The sequence below is a fragment of the Teleopsis dalmanni genome, chromosome 2 (genome assembly GCF_002237135.1).
Source record: "Teleopsis dalmanni isolate 2A chromosome 2, ASM223713v2, whole genome shotgun sequence".
Taxonomy (NCBI): Eukaryota; Metazoa; Arthropoda; class Insecta; order Diptera; family Diopsidae; genus Teleopsis; species Teleopsis dalmanni.
In genome coordinates, this window is record NC_051847.1 from 14,792,793 (window position 1) to 14,813,143 (window position 20,351).

Consider the following 20,351-nt stretch of genomic DNA (forward strand, 5'->3'; position numbering starts at 1 on the left):
TATTTTTACATGGCACGTTTTGGCAATAAAAACAAAAACAAAATATATTTGTTTTAAGAAAAAACAGCTTTATGAATGAATCAAAGCAAGAATAATAATATAGAAACAATAAAAATTTAATAACAAAAAATACTTTGTAGAAACGAAGAAGCAAAACAGAAGTGTATAAATAATTAAATCATAAAACAAAACTTAATAAACTTCGAAGCGTTTTTATTACAATACACAAACAAAGTTACTCACTGAGCAATCATTTTGATTAGCCGACAAAAGCAATAACAGCTGAAACCACAACAACAACAACAAATAATAAGTTTTACTATCGCCGAAGATTGTGTAAAGTTAAAAAAGCAAAAATATGAAATTACCATCGCTCAGTTTGCTTTCAGCAGTTAGGCGTGGAGTGTTGCAGTCGAATAAATTTGTAACGTTAAATCCAACTACTGCGCCACTTTTAAACAAATATCGCTTACACCATTGCAGTGCAGATTCCAAAATGTTACCACGCATTTCTTTTTCAAACGATTTCTTCTTCCGACAGGTAAGTCTACTAAAAGTGTACTAAAAATAAAGCGTCAGGTTATTGTGAAGTGTATATAAACATACCCAAAAATACATACACTGTATTGAATATTTTCATGTGGTTATATATTTACAATAAACTGATTAAATATTATTCTTTAAAATTAAAACTGGCTTTATAAAGTATGTAATATTAAACAACTCTGTTTTAAGCTTTTCGATACGGAAAGTAGCACATACACTTACCTTTTAGCTGATCTCAACACACACGAAGCTGTTATAATTGATCCTGTCTTAGAGCAGGCCAAGCGTGATGCAAAATTGGTTGAGGATTTGGGATTAACACTAAAATATGCACGTATGTATAAAATTGTTACATATGAAATATTCAGTATTATTAAGAAAAAGTTTTGTTGAAGTAATATTGTTAATGGTATGCCAATAAACTATACCAGCTTTATATCTAAATATTTCGATATGATAACTATATTAACTTTTTGATTACATATATTTTTATCAGAATCAGTGCGAAAAAATGTTTAATTAAGAACATAATTAGGAAATATTATTAACTATTTCGTTTCATTTGTTTTTTCCATTGTTATCATAAAATCTAGATTTTATTTAACTAATTTGGTTACTGATTAACCAGTGGAATATTACCCAAAAAATTAATATTTTGATAAAGTTATGTTTTTTAAAGCGAATTTAGTACTTATTTAATAAAATATATGATAAGATCACATATATAGCAGAACAAATAGTATTATGAATTTAAAATATTAATTAAAAAAAATCACTTAAGGTTTTCAAACCCAAATTCAATACATATAGCTTACATATAGGTACTCCAAAAGTAGAGTTGAAATTATTAAGAATTAAAAATATATCTTGGAGCTCAACGCCCTTTCACTGACCTTTAAAACCTAAAAATTCAATGAATATTAATTTCGTTATAAATTTTGAAAATAATTTTAGAATCTGATCAAATTTCCTTTGAACTATAAAACATGTTTATATGAAATATTAGGTTGAAGAGAGTAAACTGTTCTGATGAGCAATGAATAAAATAAAAACAATTTACAATGATCATCGTGAATCAGCATTTTTGATGTTAGCTTATTTAAATATTTTTCAATGTTTTCTTCCATAGATATATTTAGATATATTAGCTAAATGTTTATGAACAAGAAAATTATAAAAATACTAATATGGTAACTAACTAAATAAATTAAATGAAGTTAACGTATTTATCGTGTTCTAGCTAATTATATAACAAATCAAAAAAATGATTTCACCAAATTTGTGAAATATAGCAAACACTTTCGTGGAGTTAATTTAACTACTGGACATTGTTTGTCCTAATTATCTATACACATATATCCATGGCGTATCACTTTTTTGCTTTACTAACATTTAATTACAAACTTTTACAAGCAAACATCACGCAAACCAATAATTGTAGAAAACTATTTCCAATAGCAACCAAGTAGCCATAACATTAATAATAGCAATAAATCCACATTTACAATTATATTACATTAATTATACATATAACAACTTGATTTCTTCAGTCAATACACACATGCATGCAGACCATATAACCGGCAGTGGTTGGCTGAAGAAATTGCTTCCTGGCTGTCAATCAGTTATATCAGGCAATAGTGGCGCCAAAGCCGATAAACATATACAAGAAGGTGACACTGTGACCTTTGGACGTCATACCATTAACACCTTAGCAACGCCTGGACATACCAACGGTTGCATGACTTTTGTAGTGCACGAACAAGGATGTGTATTTACCGGTGATACATTACTTATACGTGGTTGTGGACGTACAGATTTTCAAGAAGGCAACTCAAAAAGCCTGTATGAGAATGTACATGAAAAAATTTTTACATTGCCGGAAAACTTCAGAATTTATCCAGCACATGATTACAAGTAAGTTAACTGCATAAAAGAGAAATTATTTTAATTGAAAAATAAATTTTTTAATTTCAGAGGACAATTAGAGAGTTCTGTTTGGGAAGAGAAACAATATAATCCACGTTTAACAAAGAATTTAGAGGAATTTATACAAATAATGGATAATTTAAATCTTCCATATCCAAGAAAAATAGGTGAATAATAATATGGAATTGTTTATTATAATCCTTATTATTTAATCCTTATTTGTATTATATTTATATAATATATTACAATGAATATATTAAATATATATATATTAGAATTTATAATCACCTTATTTATTTTAATTTATATACTTTACATTCCTCTATTTAAATTTAAAAAAAAATAAAAATTATATAAAAGAATGCTCAATAATACATAAAAATTTAAATCTTTTAGATGCATCTTTACCTGCAAATCGTGAATGCGGCTTATTTGATATTCCAAAAGAGTAAAATAGAAGTCTAAGAGGCCTGAAATTGCTACAATTTAAGAAAAGAAGTTCTTAATAACATTAAGTGATACTGTACCAGTTTACAAATTTAAATATCAGTTTACAAATTTAAATATATTTAAATATATATATTTTAAATAACTTGTATTCATGTTAAATGTAAGAGCAAATGTATATGTATTTTTGAAAGCATTTAAAATAAAAAATTTTAATAATCAAATGAATCCATTTTTAAATGTGTTAATCAAAATGTAATAAGTTAGTGAAAATATTTAATAAAATCCATTTTTTAACACTTTTGATCAATTTCAATTTATACATCTCGTCATGAAATTCTTAACTTTAGTTATAGACCCTCATAGTATCTTATATTTTCTATATTTATAAATATTTTCTATATTTATAAATATTTTCTATATTTATAAATATTTTCTATATTTATAAATATTTTAAAAAATTTTATTAAAATTAAATTAAAAAATAAATTTTTAAATAAAATATATAATTTAGCTGCTTTTGAACAAAATCACTGTGATCATTATATATCTTCTACACTGTTAAGAACTGTTATAAAATGCAGTTATAAAAGAAGTTATGAAATGCAACGAAGAAGACTTACAAATTGTAGTCCTAACATTATTCTTCTTTAACAGTTAAAAGTCAAACGAGAGAATCTCACTGCAGCTTTACTCCCAATCTGTTACCCATCTCTTTTCATATTCTAATACACACATCAAATGCAGCCCAATAGATCTTTGGTTTCGTCTCATTGAAGTGGCGAAGTTTCTCTACCTAAACCCAGTTTAGTTTTAATTAGAATCCACTCTTGTTCCAAAACAATCTCATTTAACAGGCACGACTTCTAAGCCTGGCACTTGCAGTCGAAATAAATTATATACGAACTATAAACTAGTGGAAAAATTCGAATATTTCCTAAGACCACTGATGATAAGTACTTGACAATACTAGAAACATCGTTGTATGGTCAGCCAAATTCCAACAAATTGTTGTTTGTTCTTGTCTTCTTATTTCTATTCGAACCCTTCTTACTTTTAAATAGTTTCTTTTCGTCATAAGACACGTCACTTTTGACAAAAAAATTAACATTAATCCTATTCTCATTTACACTTCTTTTATCCAACCATATTCTAACCCATGTATACATATTTGTAATTCTTTCATGATATTTGGTAAATGGGGCTACAACAACATGAAAAGAAAAAAGTTCCCAACACAATCATAATTTCAATTAAAATGTTATATACATACTAACATGGTATGTATGCACGTTATTATAAAATAAAATATTAATTATTTAATTAATATTCAATTTCAATACTTTATAATTAATTCAACATTTTTTTCATCCTAAAAATTATATCACATAATACCTTGAAGTTCATTAATGTCATTTAATTCAAATCACATACAGTCTACATGACTGCATATATTAACTAATATACTTTGACTTATATATTTATGTTATTTGCAGACAATATTACATCCCAGAAGTTGTGCTTCGGCTGCAAAATACAGCCTACATCATGATAATCACGATGACATAAACTTAAATACTAGTATTTCACAATGTTCTACAACTGGACGACGAAGAAAAAGTTCCGGATTAGGTGGCACCCTATCTGCTCGTACAGCACGCAGTGAAACGAAAGAGTTAAGATCAGCTTTACAGGATCGTGAGGCGGCAATACAAAATTTGAGAATTCAATTATGTTTAGGAAAACTTCCAAGACCAACGGGTCCTCCACTGGATGATGCAGAAAAACCTGCCGCAGAATTGAAATTACAAAAATTGAAAACTGAAGCAGAAAATAAAAAAATCAAAATTAAAAATTTAAAAATTGCCTTAGAAAAATTGGACATAACAGAGTAAGTTTTATTAAACAATTTTAAGACTGATGTAATATATCATATCTTAACTATACTATTTAGTAACATTGATATAAGAATACGGCAAGCTGAACTTGAGTATGCACTCGGTAGAGAAGAATTACAATTGCTTTCTGTTGTAGAAGAGGCCCGAGCATTGCAAGCACGTTTGGAAAAATCAAAACCAGAACTGCAAACACTTTATAAGTAATAAATTTGATAAAAATAATTATTTAGAATTTATATTAATTGTTTCTTACTTTAGTATCTTGAATGCGGGTATATCTTTGAGCTTACATGCGGTATATGCAACTTCAGGGCGTTGGGCTGCACAAATTAAAACAGAACAAACCGGTGTTTTTATCGATTGGGCACTTGAAGGTGATGGTCTTTACAAAGGTGATCGTATTCTAGAAGTGAATGGCAAATTGGTTGCTTGTCAAACAAAAGAGGAACTTCAAAAACTTGTAGGTAATTCGGGAAAATGCCAAATGGTAGTGCTGCGTAAAAAAACTGCACAAATACCACAAAAACAGCTTGATCAAGAAAAGGAAAACAATATGCGCTTGCAACATAGGATTTCTTATTTAGAAGAACAAGTTAAGGAATTACAAACAACAAAAGATCAAACATTTCCACAGCATATACAAAACGGCAATAATAATACAGGCACGAATGCACATATAACTAGCATCAGCATATCTTCGCCACCATCTACACCTCCCGAGAAACCGCTTGTCTTTCAGCGTGGCAATTACATCACCACACTTGTAGGTGGTAAACCAATAGAACTAGTTGGTGATAATAACATAGTTTCAAATACTAATTCATTACCAAAACCCAACTCGAACACACATATCACTAAAACGCTAATAAAAGAAAATACGCACATAGATTTCAATAATAGAACACCAACCCATGCTTCCAATATGCCACCAAAGTCATTATCCGCTTCCAAGATATCAATAAACAGCGATTCTGCTTATATGCAGCATTATAAGAAAGAAAAAGATCGACATCGTGAGCGCTATGAGAGATCGACTAGTAAAACGAGTGCCCTGTTACAGCGAGCACAAATGCAAGCAAAAAGTGTGGAACACCTCAATCATTACAATGGGTAATAAAATACTTTTTATATTATATATACAATTATAAAATTATTGTGTTTTCTAATAGCTTCGAACGTCGTCGTGACATACCACGTTCTTCTGATACGCTTGCCTTACGCAATAGACAACCTTCTGATATGCGCAGTGTCAAATCTCTGGACTTTGAAAGCGAAAACGAAACCAAACCTCTTAATGATACACAAGTGCGTACAATACGCCCTACACCACCAAAGAAACCATTACGTCTTTCCTTACAACGTGCACAAAGCCTACAGACTGTCGAATTGAATGCAAACGGTGAACTCGATCGCAAACGATCTCTGAAACGTACACATATAACCGATAAGGCCTCAACGGAAGAAGGCAATAGTGTTCTGATTGAAAACTGTACACCTTTACAAACTTCTTCGCTGGGACGGCAAAAACATAATATATGAAAATTACTGAATGTTCTCTTTAAACGTACTGAAGAGACACATTATTAGTTGATACAATTCTTAATGGAACCATTAAATTGTTAAAGATTCCGGGAATTAAATTATTTTTTCTAGTTTAGATAATTTTTTTATGATACATGAAACGAAACCTAAAGGCGGGTACGTGCAAATGCTTAGTACTTAATTATACATATTTATTGTGTTTTAGCACTTTGTATATAAAACTATTTTATAATATTAATTTTATTTTTGTATGTAAATATTTTTTATATGATTGGGTTCATAAGTAATAACAAATTAAGTAATTAAATTAGATAAATCTTCGTTTTTGTTTTAATAATAAATATTTGATCTATATCCCTAGTAAATGTATATGTACATTATACATGTAAAATCTAAAATTTTGTTTTAAAAAAAATCCCAATAATATATTAAAATATACGATAATCTCTTTTATAATTCTTAACGCCCAAATAAAATCTGTTTTAGTAAAATTACATACGGAACTTTTATTTAAGTCCTGATATATTAACTAAAGTTTACGAATTCAATATTATGCATTCTATTCAATGTCCTCGTCAGAAAATCTAATCACATTATATAATTACATGTACGAGCATATGCTAAAGGCATATGTATTATCACCATTAACGGTTCATAACAAGGTTTTGTACTGCAATACCTACTAGGCACAAATTGTCAGTTCTTGACTGTTAGTATCAACGCAGAATACCTATTAAAGTCCAACCTGGGTCTTCAGTAGAACAATTAAACTAAACTCTAAATATTTACGAGAAAAGTACTGTGAAAAATCTTTGGGTTTGTATACGAAAACCAAAGTTAGCGACAATGGTATAAGAGAACTTAAAAAAATTAACTTAGATTTACAGAACAAGTAATAATAGTGGATGAGATTAATCCTTTAAAACAAATCATGTTGAAATAACGTGCGACAAGACAAAGCTGGAGTTGTTTAAAGCGGAGGTGAATAGACGAGGTTGTGCATGTTGAGTTAGAAATAATAGAATGACACGACATAGGCTTGCAGTCTTGACAAATATAGTTTAAAATCACAACGAGTTGTCTCGTCAATAACGACGATCCACATTGAGGGAATATATAATAATATTATATATATAATAAAAAAAATAAGTAGGAGACTAAAACATGAAGGTATACAACTTATAAGATGGACTTTTCCACCTCATTCTGATTATTGTTTCAAGAATTAATAAAGAAAAATTAACTACTCTTTTACATTGTGACCGAAAGGTTTTCGGAGGTTCTCATTTAAAATTCGCGCGCTGTATATTTTTCGATATTTTAAGTTTATGTAGTTTGGCAGCACTGTCCTTAATTACTATGCCAAAAATGAGCGCGATCTGTCGGACAGTTCGTTTACGGCAGCTGTTGAAACCAGTTCACCTCAGTAGTGCGTTGCGAAAAAAACAATGGAAAAAAATATTGAACAAAGAGTTTGCATCAAATTTTGTTTTTCGAACGAAATTTCGTGTGCAGAATCGTTGCGAATGCTACAAAAGGCTTATGGGGAATCAGTTTTATCGAAAACTCAAGTTTATGAGTGGTACAAAGCCTTTCAGGACTGTCGTACGACCGTCGAAGACATGCCGCGTTCTGGACGACCTTCGACCTCTACCACCGACGAAAACATTGAAAAGGCAAAGGAAATCGTGTTCAAAAATCCTCATGTGAGTGTTAGAGAGATAGCACGAGAGCTAGGCATCGGTCGTGAGATGGCTCGTTTGATTTTGGTGGACAATTTGTGTATGCGACGTGTCAACGCCCGGCTTGTTCCGATTCACCTCAATTTGTTCAACATTATCAACGATTTTAAGGCCAAACATTCAATAAATACCATCGAACAGCCACCGTATTCACCTGATCTTGCACCGTGTGACTTTTTCCTGTTTCCCAACCTCAAATTACCACTCAGAGGAACGCGTTTTGAATCCATAGAAGACGTAAAACAGAATTCGCAGAGGGAACTCAAAGCCATACCGGAAAGCGCCTATAAAAAATTTTTTGATGATTGGAAGAAACGTTGGCATTTGTGTATCGCTTCTAATGGAGCATATTTTGAAGGAGATAAAATAAATATTGATGAAGATTAAGAATTTTGCGTTTTATTTATTTATGACCGGAAACTTTTCGGTCACAATGTATAGCCCAATTTCAATATGAATTTTAATCATTGTTTTTAATATCCCTGGATAAAAAATCCTAAACCGCTGTTGACTTGAAGTCATAGATAAGTACGAAGGTATGGAGCACAAGCAAATAAGACAAGTGGATCTTTCTTATTGCCTTAATTCTCTTATTATAAATAAATAATATATTGTATATATTGTAATATAAATAATATATAATATATTGAAACAGTTTTCTGTGTACTTGCTTTACATATTTTTTGTAAATATATCTTTAAGAGAGATATAATTGTAGATACAATTAAACTTATTCATTAGTAACTTACTTTTGTTTAAAATTGAGGGAGAGAGACGGAGAGATGGCTTTAAAATGAATAGTACAATTTTACAGAAAAATACTGAGGGCCATTTTGAATATTCTAATTAAATTACTAATATAATTTACTTACCATGTATTGTTAATTACGTTTATAATGCAAATATGAAGGTAGTTGAATAAATTAGCACTGACTTCGATTTGTTCTAGCTTACTAAAGTATTTAGCGTTCATAAAATTAGTAAATACAATTTATTATAATATTATAGATATACTTTGAATATATCTATACAATGTGCAGTGAATACAAATTAATGCAATAACAAACCTATTTGTCTAAAGAAGTGACATAAGAATTTATTTTTTATTAGTAAAGGTAACGAAAGTAAAATTAATTACGAATAATTTATTTTTATTTGTAAAGATATTTTATATAATTATAGGTATGTTATTAATTTTTTATTTCGGCACAAATAGAATCATAATTTAATATTTACCTATATATACAATCATATTCTTTTATACTTTATTGCAAATTGTATTATTTTTATGAAAATAAAAATGCAATAAATCATATTGCCAGAGTATTTATTGTAAAGAAATGCACCGAAAGACATAGTACCGGAACTCAAAAGTTGTTTTTTTATATAAATAAATTGTATATGAAACTCTAAGCTACATATATATATAATATATATAATATATTAAACATTATATATATAAATAATTATTTATATAGTATATAAGATAGAAAACAAAACAAATCTAATAGACATAGTATTGTTTTTGACACAAATATAACTCAAAAATATTACGAGGTAAGGGTACGGATATAAACTTCCTGCAGATTAAATATAGATATGGAAATTATGTATTATAAAGGTTATATTATAATTATTCCAATAGTAAATTCAGTCACTACATCCAAAAAAAAAAACTTGATCTGCCACAACTGAGCATAAACTCCTCTGACTAAAAGAATTATTGATTTTGAGAGTATTAACTTAAACAGAGGTATCTGTATATATATATATCACATTTGCCGAAATCCGTATTATTGAAAACAGAATCTGCAATAAGAACGACATTAAACCAATGGAAACAATACATTTACCTACAGGGACCCGAATGCCTGTGAATGTTTGAACTAAAAGAAACTCAACGAATTTTATTTGCGCCTTTGTTTTGTTCGCTTCTAAAGGAAAAAATTTTCTCTCCTAAGAGTGTGTAACATGATATATAATAGTTTAATAATTTAATAAAAATAGTTTAAAATTATAAAAAATTATAAAAGATATAATTTTAAGTACAACTGAATTTTATTTATTTTTATTAAGCAAATACACAAAGATATAATTATATATTACATTAATTATAAAACTTAATTACTAAATGAGTACAATGATTTTTAAAAATATTAAAGTGTGATTATTAAACTTAAATATATATATTAAAAATGAATTTTTTTTTTAACTAGGTTAACTAGGTTTTTTTAACTATATGCACCTTATTTTCAAATACGAGTTTAACTTTAAAACTATATACTTAAAACTATTATCATCAGAATTGGTTATATAAAGTCACTGGAACCACTTGTCTAAAAAGTTACATCGAATATATAGTTTATGTGAAAAGTTGCCTCTTAACTCCTTTCTTTACTTTGTTTTCCTGTTTCTGTGGTGTCCTTTGTAGTTTTAAGAAATCCTTCAGTTTTTGTACGTGCTGAACTCTACGATTAACTTCGGTGTCCAATTTCTTCTTAAATATTGTTTCACGGCTCATCGCTGCTAAATCATCTGGACTGCAATAATTAATATTTTTCTTCACATTGTAAATCAAACCGTCGGTGAGATTAATTTTAGAAACGTATCGGCGTATATTATTCTTCTTGCGACGATTAAGTTCCGTCTTATGTAGAAATATAGCGTAGCCAACGGATATCTTCTTGCCATTTTTGCCATTATTTTTGATTAACATTTGAAATTTCATTTTGGATGAAATCGATTATGTTAGACGCGAACAGATAAGTAAGGATATTGATTAGACTGTTGCAGTTCTCTGGCTGATAACTGTAGAATTCGAAGAGATACGTTCAGGATATTGTTAAGACAAAAGCTGTTCTGTTGTGTTGTAGAATTCAATGAAATATATTCAGAATATTTGCGTACTTCGACTGATAATTGTAGCAGTTTTCAAAGAGATAGACTGACAAAAACTGTTAAGAATTGAAAACGATACGATGAGATTGTTACTTAATTTTATGCTGTTCTCTGACTGTTTATTGTAACAAGATTCGAAGAGATATGTTAAGGATGTTACTTAGATTGATGCCGTTGTTTGACTGATAACTGTAGAAGGATTCGCCTTATTTATATTCGCAAAAATGTTTTTTACAAGCAATTATATATGTTTTTTTATCTATTTAATAATTTTTTACTGTTAAGATTACAGTCATAGGTAGTCTTAGGTAGTCTTAGCTCAGGTAAAGGCTTATGGTGTTTTAATATTCGCGAAAATTGTTTTTTATAATAGGTAACATATGTAATTCTTTTATTCTTTTTTAAATTTTTAACATTATAATGTTGGGTAGTATTACCGCTCTACTCTACGCATAACAGGTCTCTAACATTGAAATGTTAAACCTCAATAAAATGTACTCACTTATATTACCTATATATTAACCATGGAGTTCTCAACAGGTATAAGTTTCATGTTTTGCCATTTAATGATTTGACTGAAACGAACCCATATATATTTTATTATTTTAGGAATTTGAAGGATAGCTATGCCTAGCATCTCTTAATACTACTTTATTGGTTTATTATTATGCAATAATTTTCCGGGAAATAACTTCTAGATTATCTGCGAAAACAGTTTCCTTTTGTTTGTTTTTTTTTAGTATTTTGTATTTAGCTATTTACAATACCACAATATAAAAACATAATAAAACATAGTATATAGTATATGTATTTTTTAATGAACAATAAAATTGTAAAACAGATTTCATTAGAAATAAATTAATCGCTTTTAAAATTATTATACCTTTCAACTGTTATTGAGAGACACAAACGTTCAGCTAAAAATATCCAATACCTATCCATGGTTTATGAAAAAAAATTGACTAGGTTTCTTTTTATTCTATAATTTACTGTGTGTTGATTCTAAGAAAATTACCCACATATAGAGTTCAAATCTGTAGTTGATTTTTTTTAATAGCATCTGTTAGATACATTGTCCATAAACATATGCACAATTTTACTGTGATTATGATTAAACAATTTCAAGATTCTTATTATTAACAAAATGAATAAACTAGTATTAGTTAAGCAGTAAAATATAATTTAAATTATAAGTATAGTAGTAAACTAGTATTAGTATAATGTGGGATCTCTTTTAAGGTCTAAGTAAGCCAAATCTGTTCTATGTACAAATCACTTAGATCGTGATGAACAATATAGCTTTAATTTCAATACTATTGCATTTGATCATTTGTGCATCTTTTTGTGCAGAAGCATTATAAAAGATTAACTTAATCATATATAGGGTGTTAAAAACATTTTCATTCGTCTTTATAAGGCCTCAATCAAAATGAATGCTATCCTAACTGAAAAATAAAAATTTGCGTTGTATGGTTAAGGTCGCGATTTCTGTTTGTTTCTTTTAAGAATTAATCCTCAGTTAAGCATTAACTTAAAATATCAAAGTACGAATCAAACATAACATTGAAATATATCTTTTCTAATTAAATTTTTCATTTAAATTTCAAATCCTGTTCAAACCAATATGAAAATACTTATTTGGATAGGCTATAGGCTGTACTTAGTATTATTTATATAATTAAAATATAAATATATAAATAATATAAATATATAAATGTCTTATTTCTTAAGGAAAATATACTTTTTGGTTTTTTGATAAGTTTGAAAAGTCTTCGAAAATTTTAAAACACGTACTTAAGTATGAACACCAACTTGAAATTAAAACAATGTAATTTTTTCTATCGAAACATAGTATCTTTATGAAATTGCGACGTGATCTTCTTCTCTTAAGTGTGAACACACGTTTGTGGAGACCAAAAATATATGGCAAAATAATTAAGTAATGAGTGCTCTATTCAAAACAAATGAAGATGATAAAAAATTACATAAAAACGTACTAAAAATATTTGTTTAATGAAAAATTTATATATTTACGCACAGATGCGTATCAGAAATTTTAAGTGAAAAAAATAAAAAATATTTTTGATTAGATTAATCCATTGAAGAAAGATAAATTTCAGAATTTACACCTGGATAATAAACCTCACAAAGTGAATGGCCAAGAGTTAGTCTTACATGTATTGCTGCTCTTTATCGCTGGTAAATTCTCTAGATATAAACAAAACGTATTTATAAAAATGTATTTTAACAATTTCTGACTGCAGTTAAGAGTATATTTAATAATATGGCAATGTCCCTCTTCCCACTCAGTGCCTCAGAAACCGAAATTCATGGGCGCGCTATCGGCACGAGTGACAAGTAACTTTCAGGTGAGCTGAGACTGCATTCGATCGCTTGAAATTAAAAAGCTTAAGGTGATCTGCTCACTGGCGGGACCCATTAAAAATCAGTTCAACTTCGGCATTCGAACAGTTCAGTTCATTTCGGGAAATCGTATAAAAATTGTGCAAATTAATATATCCAAAAAAAAGAATTAAATATAACTTAATCAAACAGTGTAGGTAACAAAGTGTTTAATTATTTGTTTATTTGTCTTTTTAATAAAATGCATTGATTTATAATTGAAAACATCATACATTTGTGGTTTTAGCAAGAATCTTTTATATTTTGGACATTTTTAATAGAATGTAGCTGAACTGGTTTCTGTTTACGTTTTAAAAAATTACTTAACTTTTCATTTTTTGTGGTTGAGATGTACTTGAAAATCGCTTACACGTATATATGCACGATATAAAAACATGCAAGTAAATTTAATAAATATTATATACAGTGTATTGTAACGGCTCATACGAACAAAAAATTATATACCCATCCACATATTTAACAGCTCCAAGTGCTCTTCGTCAACAGGCGTTTTATAAATTTTGATACTCATAGGTATTGTTTTTGAAAAGAGGAACGCCTTGAAGGCTGAAAGGAAGAAACGGGTTTGAATTGCGCCGAAATTGCTTTAGAAATCAGTATTTATTGTATAACAAGAGTTTTTTTTTTATTATTTTAGACATTAAATATATTTGTTAACTTTTGAATACTTTTATATAATTAATGCTTGAATTTCTGCGCAAACACAATCTTAAAATATTTAGGATATTTCAAAAAATGTTGTTGCAATTTTGATATTGTGGAATATGCATTACTACAGTATACATATTTAATATGAACACATTTAAAAAAAATAAAATATGTATATATTTAAAAATGAAGCAACATATATATATACAACTTTATAATTAGTAAAATAGATTGCTTTTTATTCAAGGTACATCACTTTTATATATAGTTTTATATAGAACATAGTACTATGTAAACTAAATTTCAGTGCCACACTTTCATTTCAAACACGCTTTTTCAAATTTCTCCAGTACTCTGAAATCAATGAATTGAAATTAGTAATAAATTTCTTCAAGAAAAAAAAGGTTTAAAAACTCTCCATTTCCGCCTGATCGGGAGGATAATACGAGTCTATTTTTTTTATTATATCTGTGATACTATAAAGTATTTATATTTATAAATTTTATATTAAATACTTTTTAAAAATTCTATACTCCTGCCTGATCGGAAGACTTAATCTAATTATATGCCTTTAGATGATTAAATTATCCCAATGTTGCGTTTTTTATTAATTTTTATGATCCTCTAAAATATCTAATATACATTCAATTCGTAATAATTTCCATCATTTCAATTTGCAACTTTTTTTTTATTTAAATCCTCCGTGTAAGACTTCAACAAACTAAAATTATCTCTCAAGAAAACAGTGTGAAAAAATTTCAACCATCAATCCAGGAAGAAGTGATGTAGCCCATCAGTTTCATTCTAGTAATCCAGTACAGACAAAACTATTTAAAAAGAGTTTAAATTTAATAAACCAAATTGGTTGTGGTAAAAGTGTCGGGTGCGGTTGATGTAAGGGGTGTGTAAGATCAAAACAGAGTTGTGGTATATTATGTACCACCTCTACGTTCTAGGCCTTAATAACAATGAAATATTTCGAATATTACTATTTATTTTTTGTCGATTATTGTCTTATTGGAATAAAATATTTCGTATCTAGTTATACAAAAAACTAAAATAGATCAGTTATTACACATATTGGCCAATATACTCAATATTTAAAATATTTCTTTGAATTTAAGACTAATAAAATGAGTTTAAATAGATTTCTTTTAATTTCTTAGAATAAATTATTGTCGTCGTATAAGTTACTGCGTAGTGACAATAACCGCTTTATTCTAAATAGATATTATAATTTTATTTCTTGAACTTCCAATATTTCAGCTTAATCTAATATCTCTTTGTATATATTAAATTACACTTTAAACTTAATTGTAAATTTGTATGTATAAGAAAACCACCTGCAAAGTCTAGAGTTTCATGGCAACTTTCATACCATGAAAAATTTAAACTATACTATATACTATAGTACGTCGCGGCGTACTAAGTACAAAATTAGAATTTAATTGCTGTATCAATTGTATTATAACTCTGAGAAAATTAATTGTTTAATTACAATATTATTACAAATATACATAGGTATTATACTATGCAATATAAATATGAAAAGATTGTATATAGTATACCTTTATTTGTTCTATGGCACATAATTTACATTAATATTAATTTGTTCTTTGGGCACGATTCCGATTTCCGGGCACGCCTCTTTGACATCTATAAGTGAAGACACATTTTCAACAATATTTTTTACTATGCTATGTATCAATATAGCTTAGTTTTTGAGATAAAGATTCAAAATATAGATGCAAATTTTTATGTGAAAAGAAGCAACAATGAGTATAGCCAAAAAGTGATGTGTAATCAATGTAAAAATTGCGAGGTTGTTGATACTAGGTGGTGTGTGCAGTTTTTATTAGTAAAATCTACAAGTTTTTTTAATGACAACAAAATATGCAATTTCTCAGGAAATTTATCTTAAATTTTATAGCATACTAAACATAACATACTACCAAACAGATTTCCCAAGCATAAGATTTAAAAGTCTTTTTATTTATTGTTTATTGTTTTTGGATTTCCAGTATAAGTTATAGATTCCTCTATATGCATTTGAAATCCTTTTCTTTACTAAGTGTGTGTATAGTATACATCCACTTTACTTTTCTGCTCTTCGATCTTTTATGGTCATTGCTTCTTTCAAATGCTAATTTGTTTATTCTAATATGTATCACTTACTTATGAAAAGGAAAGCTATTTTCATTTTGAACTGTAATACAATGTGATTTTAATGTTGGTAGTATTTGAGTGAAACATAGCCATCTTACATCTTACATGACCAACATCATAACTTAAGAGACCTTTTTCAGCATTAAGGAACAGTTAAGGTAAACTTATTGAGTTAAATGTAAAGTGGCTTTTTATAATTATTTACGAATTGGTAAGCAATTATTTTGCTGTATTTTTTAATAATGATAACTATAAACTATTATATCTATAGTGTTAAGCAATTGTCAGATTTTAATATAAACAAAATAAGGTATGTATTCCTATCTATTCTCACACTTCTTTTATACCTTCGTCATCATCCTTATACTTTCGTTGAAAATATTTATCGACATATTTCATTTCAAATCTTAGTATTTGCTAATCTACTTTATAAAAAAACGTGCTAAAACTCATAAACATTAAGAATAATATTTAATTTTAATCATTTTAGACATATTTATCTTGAAAAAAAGATAAGACGAACATGAAACTTTTGTTTAATATTATTAATAAATTTAAAATGTTAAAAATTATTACAATATACTTTTGACATTGATAGTATTCGGCTCTTATCACTACTTAAAACTACAATATTTACAATGAATATAATTTTTTTTATAAACTAAAAATAGTTAATATATATATATTAATATTAGTCATATGTTTTATTAACTTAGTTTTTAAATTATGCTGACCAATAAAATCCCAATTTTATAAAGACACACTTCAGAAAATGTTTAAGGAAATTTGTTCCACACCTTTTGTTATCCAAAATGGTATATAATACATATAAATCAATAACCACTACGTATTCCTTTATTTCTCTGACCGATATTTACATAATTACTAATTGTTTTAAAATAAACTTTTTGTATTTATAAAGCATTTAGTGTTTAATCGCGAAATTCCAATAAAAACAACCTTTTTACATACACACACCTAAACATACATAAACACATCTTTAACAGATGTTTACATTTGGGATAATACAATAATTTAAATAAAAAAGAATAATCAGTTCATTTAAAACAAACTGTGCTACGAAAAGAATATCATAAATATGTATAGTAAAATATTCATATAATTTAGGTACATAAAAAAATGGGAGAATTTACAAGGTGTCGAAGATGTCCACATTGTATTAAAACAGTTCGACTTCCTTTACTAAAGTAATAAAGCCACACATTAAAAATGTTATTATAGCAAATCTAGTTCAGTTATGTATAGTTTTAAACTTTAGTAAAACCTATAAAAGTAAAACCCAGCATCTAGTAAAATATCGGAATGAGAATTTTAATTGAAGTTAAATTGAGAAATTTATAAATATCAAAAAACAAAAACTGTTCTAAGTTTATTAATCTTTCTCTGAATAAAATATAGGGTTTTAGCAATTTGTAAATGGATTCACTATAGCCTGTGTTAGGTAACCATATCGTTAAGTTTGTCTATAAAGACAGCATATCGGCTCTGCTGGAGAGCAGATAAGACCTGTAATTAAATTCTTTTTAGTTGTTTATCTAAGAGATTCTATATTCGCCACTTAAAAAACTTCAATCGTAAGATTGAGTAAAATCAATCACTAGCAGAAAACATATATTTTAATCACAGTACCCTGCTACACTAAAAGCCTAAAACACTGTTACCTTGTAATTTAACCCAATAATCCTCTTTATTATTAATACTACAACATATATTTCCCGTCCTTGAAATACTCTGTTCGCAACTGTTTCTATATGGTTGCTCGCAACTATTTCCCAGGTATTGGTACTACATAGTTTTTAATCAACTCTCAACTCATCAAACTACCGTGTTCAGGAGCGACCTACCGCTCTTTTTTTCACACGGATTTTAGAAACATAATTCATGTATCACTGATTGGCGTATTTGTCACATTAGATTTCTATGTCTGCTTCTCTATGGATTTCACTACACTACAGCATTTATTTTTATTGGGTACAGTCCTGTTTCTACTCTTACGAATCTAGCAATCGTTTCGCTGCACATAGACGATCCAAAAAAAGGTATTAAGCAAACAATTATCTAGTATATTTGCATTATTAATACTGTGGACACTAGCCTAGATAAATAATTTTTGTTTACAACAATGATTGTTTTCATAACGCACATATATCGTATATATTACCTATGAATTTGATTTAATAATATACTTAAATATTATATATTATAAGTTTTCATAAGCGTTCTATTGACCCTGTATAGTCATAAATTGTTATATCATTTACTGCAGACTGACCTACAAATTTAGTTAAATTCAACCGCAATACAAAGTTTCAATTGAATAAACTAAAATTGCTACAGGGGTGGGGTTAACAAAATATATGTGTGAATATATCGTATATGGAAGTATGAACACCAATAAATTTCATGTTCGGAATTTGCGTCAAATATGTATTTTTTTATATACATTTTAAACGCTTTAATATTAAATTAAAATTAATTTTTACAAATTCTATATGTAATCACATGTAATATAAATCATCATCATAGGCTATTATATGGCATGTGACGACTGACTATCACTTTGTGGGGAACTGTGGATAGGAAAAGTTGTTTGTCTGAAGTGCTTCCATTTTTATTTAAATAAACTTTGAAATAGTTGATATTTTATTTAAAAAATACTCATTTTCATTGAGCAATTTAATTTAATAGGAATGCGTCAACAATATTATTTGTGTTAAACGAAATTATAGTTAATTTATTGGTATTCACTATTCCTTTGAATAAAAATTATATTTAATTTGTTTTTTTTTAATACATAATTTTAGGCACAAATATAATTAGTTAATGAATAAAATGTTCTCCAATCATGTAATTGTGGCAGCCTTGGCCTTATGTGTAGTGGCTGTACGCGCCGAGGTAAGCACTTTTAAAAATACTTCAAATCTGAATAATAAAGTGTAAATTAATTATAAATAATTATTTGATTTTTAGAAAATCGCACCTATACAAGCTATAGCGTATCTTGATGATCCAGCAGGTGTTTCCCAAGTAAAGGGAAACATTACATTCACACAAAATGCTTGCGGTGAAAATGTTTACATTCGTATTTATGTCACTGGACTCACACCTGGTAAACACGGATTCCATGTGCATGAGAAAGGCGATTTGACTAATGGCTGCTTAAGCACCGGTGGACATTATAATCCAGATAAGGTAAGGTTTTGGATATATTAAAGGGATTATAACAAACAATAAGCACAAAATAGTTTGCTGTATATACAGGCTCTATAAATATCTATATTTTGATACAAGTGTCTAAAATACTTAAGTTCTTTATTAGTACTTAAATTATAAATGCAAAGATGAACTTCTATGTTAAATTTCTTCTTTTTTTCATATGTGTTGCTTAATACTCGTAGTATATGATCAATTAAGCTCATGTAAACATGCATATAGAAAACATAAAAATTATATTGAGGTTATTCACGAGTTCGAGAAACGCGCTCGGTAACCGAGTAACGTATTAAAAGTGCAACGCAGCAACAACAAAATACATGTCTAGTAACATTTGCGTTGCACTTTTACTCTTTTTTCAATGTTGCCATATTTCTTATACATAAGAAAAAATTTTACTCCGAAAATGTATTTATACTAAGCTTTCGTATAGGCAGCATTTAAAATTTGTTTTGTTTTTGGTTTTGATTAATATTAAATATTGTGTTAAGTGAAGAGCAGGAAATTTGGCAAAAGTAAGTTAATAAACTAAATATAATTTTTAAATTAAAATGATTTAATTTAGTGAGTAATGTACAAACAAAAACACGGAAAAGAAAAAATCCAGTACGAAAATGGACAAATGAGGAAAATTTAAAAATATTAGAATATTTTCGCCAGCCATCCATGATTGATTAGAAAAAAATCGATCTTTTTCTGTTAAAAGTATTGAGTTCGAAAAAACTTTAGCATCGTGAGTCAGGCCGGGTTAACCAACAACAACATCTCTTATTCTTAATTTGTAATCACAAACAGCTTGAAGTTTAATGGAATAAATGTGATTTCTTGAAAAATATTTTTCATGATTAATTTGTGGTGCTTCTGCAATTTTTATTTC

At 28.0% G+C, this 20,351-nt stretch overlaps 3 protein-coding genes across 3 annotated transcripts in view; all 3 read left to right on the forward strand.

The window, feature by feature from the left end:
* Nucleotides 1-55: 55 nt before the first annotated feature.
* Nucleotides 56-3,119, forward strand: LOC119681595 (persulfide dioxygenase ETHE1, mitochondrial-like). Its single transcript, XM_038094838.1, has 5 exons — nucleotides 56-541; nucleotides 736-880; nucleotides 2,097-2,463; nucleotides 2,524-2,642; nucleotides 2,872-3,119. The coding sequence occupies exons 1-5, from the start codon at nucleotides 359-361 to the stop codon at nucleotides 2,925-2,927; spliced, it is 870 nt and encodes a 289-aa protein (XP_037950766.1). The 5' UTR covers nucleotides 56-358; the 3' UTR covers nucleotides 2,928-3,119.
* Nucleotides 3,120-4,120: 1,001 nt separating this feature from the next.
* LOC119673977 lies at nucleotides 4,121-6,596 on the forward strand. Its single transcript, XM_038085099.1, has 5 exons — nucleotides 4,121-4,150; nucleotides 4,419-4,813; nucleotides 4,877-5,020; nucleotides 5,079-5,930; nucleotides 5,990-6,596. Exons 1-5 carry the CDS (start codon nucleotides 4,121-4,123, stop codon nucleotides 6,357-6,359), a joined length of 1,791 nt encoding a protein of 596 aa, XP_037941027.1. The 3' UTR covers nucleotides 6,360-6,596.
* A 6,847-nt stretch (nucleotides 6,597-13,443) lies between these two features.
* LOC119673978 (extracellular superoxide dismutase [Cu-Zn]-like) overlaps nucleotides 13,444-20,351 on the forward strand; it is a 21,761-nt gene continuing 14,853 nt past the window's right edge. The window contains exons 1-3 of the mRNA XM_038085100.1: nucleotides 13,444-13,559; nucleotides 19,066-19,156; nucleotides 19,232-19,453. Of these exons, the coding sequence (XP_037941028.1) occupies nucleotides 19,085-19,156; nucleotides 19,232-19,453 (294 nt within the window). The 5' untranslated portion in view covers nucleotides 13,444-13,559; nucleotides 19,066-19,084. The remainder of the gene's footprint in view (nucleotides 13,560-19,065; nucleotides 19,157-19,231; nucleotides 19,454-20,351) is intronic.